We start from the raw sequence: 3,511 nt of genomic DNA, 5'->3' as shown, positions 1-3,511 counted from the left end.
ATATAAAAACTGTCTGTTTATGTAGTGCAGTCAAACGCAGCTATAGTTATAAATTTTGAAATGAAATTAGTTTCTGGTGGTTTTGATCCAGTTCTCTCAGAGGTTTTCCTGCCTAATCAGTGCACCGCCTGCGTTTTTCTGTCATCAGACATTTTGTCTAATTAAAAACTTTATTGCTGTTGCTCGATCTTCTAAAGCTCTTTTTATGTCCCGATCTCATCTCCATATTTCAGCTCGACGTTCAGGTTTATCTTACTTGCAGATGCAAAACATAAAACTTATCAAAATGGAGGGAAATGTGTTCAGAGCACTGAAGCAAAACAACAAAACCTCCCGAAGGAGCTCATAAAAACATCACAGCAGGAGAAAAATGAGTTTAAAGAGCAGCTTGTGACTGAATGGAGCGATAAAAAAACAAATGGTTTCTGAACAAAATAACTGAGTTTTAGAGAATAAATTATAGGAAAGTGATGAATGAGCAGAAACTGGACCTTTTATTTCACAGTTAAAGCGTGTCTGCCCTTCCTTCAGGCGCTGTTAGCCGTGCTGAAGGAGAGCCACCGCACTCGCACCGTGTTCCGGAAGGTGGGCGGCTTCGTGTACGTCACCTCCCTCCTGGTGGCCATGGAGCGCTCGCTGTGCCAGCCCCCGCAGCACGGCTGGGAGCGGGTCAACCAGAACCAGGTCTTTGAGCTGCTGCACACGGTTTTCTGCACGCTGACGGCCGCCATGCGCTACGAGCCGGCCAACTCGCACTTCTTCCGCACCGAGATCCAGTATGAGAAGCTGGCTGATGCTGTGAGGTACCTGAGACACTGTTCTTAAGTCTGGAACTATCAGACGGCTAGCTAAAAGTAACAAACATCTGGTTGAAGGTAGCAGAAGGCTAGCTAAAAGTAATGAAAACCTGGCTAAAGGCAACAGAAGCCTAGCTAAAAGTAATGAAAACCTGGCTAAAGATAGCAGAAGGCTAGCTAAAAGTAATGAAAACCTGGCTAAAGATAGCAGAAGGCTAGCTAAAAGTAATGAAAACCTGGCTAAAAGAAGCATGAAGCTAGCTAAAAGTAACAAATACCTGGCTAAAGGCAACAGAAGCCTAGCTAAAAGTAACAAACGTCAGGCTAAAGTTTGCAGAATGCTAGCTAAAAGTCTCAAATGCCTGGCTAAAGGTAGAAGAAGACTAGCGGAAAGTAACCAAAACCTGGCTAAAAGAAGCATAAAGCTAGCTAAAGGTAACAAAACCCTGGCTAAAGGCAGCAGAAGGCTAGCTGAAAGTAGCAAAATCCTGGCTAAAGGTAGCATAAGGCTAGCTAAAGCCACAAAAGCCTGGCTAAAGGTAGCATAAGACTATCTAAAATTAACAAAAGCCTGGCTGAAGACACAGAAGGCTAGCTAAAAATAACAAAAGCCTGGCTAAAAGTAGCAGAAGGCTAGCTAAAAGTAACAAAAGCCTGGCTAAAGCTAACAGAAGGCTAGCTAAAAGTAACAAACATCTGGCTAAAGTTAGCAGAAGGCTAGCTGAAAGTACCAAAAGCCTGGCTAAAGGTAGCAGAAGGCTAGCTAAAGCCACAAAAGCCTGGCTAAATGTAGCAGAAGGCTAGCTAAAAGTCACAAAAGCCTGGCTAAAGGTAGCAGAAGGCTAGCTAAAGCCACAAAAGCCTGGCTAAAGTTAGCAGAAGGCTAGCTGAAAGTAACAAAAGCCTGGCTAAAAGTAGCAGAAGGCTAGTTAAAAGTAACAAAAACCTGGCTAAAGGCAGCAGAAGGCTAGCTAAAAGTCACAAAAACCTGGCTAAAGGTAGCATAAGGCTAGTTAAAAGTCACAAAAACCTGGCTAAAGGTAACAGAAGGCTAGCTAAAAGTCACAAAAACCTGGATAAAGGTAGCAGAAGGCTAGCTAAAGCCACAAAAGCCTGGCTAAAGGTAGCAGAAGGTTAGTTAAAAGTAACAAAAGCCTGGCTAAAGGTAGCAGAAGGCTAGCTGAAAGTAACAAAAGCCTGGCTAAAGGTAGCAGAAGGCTAACTAAAAGTAACAAAAGCCTGGCTAAAGGCAGCAGAAGGCTAACTAAAAGTAACAAAAGCCTGGCTAAAGGCAGCAGAAGGCTAACTAAAAGTAACAAAAGCCTGGCTAAAGGCAGCAGAAGGCTAACTAAAAGTAACAAAAGCCTGGCTAAAGGTAGCTAATGTCTGGTTAAAAGGTAAAAATATAAGTCTAGCTAAAACTAAAAGTAGCAAAAAGCAAATGAAAACAAATTACAGTAATTTAAACAGATGTATGAAGTTATTTTTGTTGTATTATCTGTCAGTGATGTTTATGTTTGTCACTCTGCTCATGTTCAACTCGTTGGTCCTCCAGGCTGCTGGGTTGTTTCTCCGACACCAAGAAGCTGGGCCCCACAGCCATGTTCCCCTCCAACGCTCAGCCTTTCCAGAGGCTGCTGGAGGACGAGGTTTCCTCCGGAGGCTGTGCAGGAGACAACGTCTGTCCCACACTCAGACACTGCAGCAAGCTCTTCATCTACCTGTACAAGATGGCCACCGACTCCTTCGACAGGTCAGTGAACCACAACGTTTTACACACAAGCTGCACAGTTATGTTTCTGGTTAAATTTAATGAGGCTTCTGGTTTAGGGTTACATCAGGTCGCTGCAGCAAGTTTTACTCTATTAAGAGAAAATAGCAGAAAACTGGACGATGATTTTCTCTCATTAAAGCTCTCACCTGCAGAGCTGCTCTGTCTCTTTAATGCATCTGTTCTCACACGGTTTAACGAGCTGCAAGCTTCCTGCGTCCATCATTACTGCTGAGCTTTCTGCACCCCGAGCCTGCAGCGAGGTCAGGGGCCAAAAAGCAGTCAGAATGATCCACAAAGCTGCTAAATCCATTAACAGCGAAGTTAATTGGTAACAGCGTAATTAAAGGAGCCTAACCAGGATCGTGTATCGATCCTGTTGCGCAGGAGAGAAATAAATAAACAGGGCTGCCGTAAAATATAGTTTTACTTTCTGTGTATTTCCTGGAGACAAATAATCCTTCCAATAAACAGTTTTTTTTGTCTGCTATATTTTATTTTTTTTCTAACAGATGTATGAACCATGAACTATTTGCTGCATTATTCTCAGCTGCAGTAAAAAGTAAAGTTAAATCAATTCTGCTGCTTAAACGATTAAACCAGATTAGTTGTGTTTTTGTGACTTTAAGCTGATGGAGCTGAGGAGGTTTTCCATCTCTTAAAATCAAGTGTTTTTCTTCTTCTTTCCTAAACATCCTCCTCGATCCCTTCAGTCATGAAAACGACTCTGACACGCTAAGATCACGTGCACGTGTGACCGGAGCCGTGCACGTGTCCCGGCTGGAGCTCCCATCCAGTTTCCCACTAACGGCTTCTTTCCTTCTTTCCTCTTTTCTTCTTCTAACATCTGGTGCTGCCTGGCTGATCAACCTCGGTCTGACCCGTCTGCACGTGTGTGTGTGTGTGTGTGTGTGTGTGTGTGTGTGTGTGTGTGTGTGTGTGT

At 43.4% G+C, this 3,511-nt stretch overlaps 1 protein-coding gene across 5 annotated transcripts in view; it reads left to right on the top strand.

The window, feature by feature from the left end:
• Window positions 1-3,511, top strand: part of wdfy3 (WD repeat and FYVE domain containing 3) — a gene marked incomplete at its 5' end in the record, with an annotated part of 96,713 nt that overhangs the window by 23,085 nt on the left and 70,117 nt on the right. For all 5 annotated transcript variants that reach the window (XM_014019682.1, XM_014019683.1, XM_014019685.1 and 2 more), the window contains 2 exon segments: window positions 532-803; window positions 2,353-2,550. In XM_014019682.1, coding sequence (XP_013875136.1) covers window positions 532-803; window positions 2,353-2,550 — 470 coding nt within the window.

The sequence above is a fragment of the Austrofundulus limnaeus genome, unplaced genomic scaffold (assembly GCF_001266775.1).
Source record: "Austrofundulus limnaeus strain Quisiro unplaced genomic scaffold, Austrofundulus_limnaeus-1.0 Scaffold226, whole genome shotgun sequence".
In the NCBI taxonomy this organism is placed as follows: domain Eukaryota; kingdom Metazoa; phylum Chordata; class Actinopteri; order Cyprinodontiformes; family Rivulidae; genus Austrofundulus; species Austrofundulus limnaeus.
Note: the sequence above shows the minus strand (reverse complement) of the source record. Positions and strands in the feature narration are given on the sequence as shown.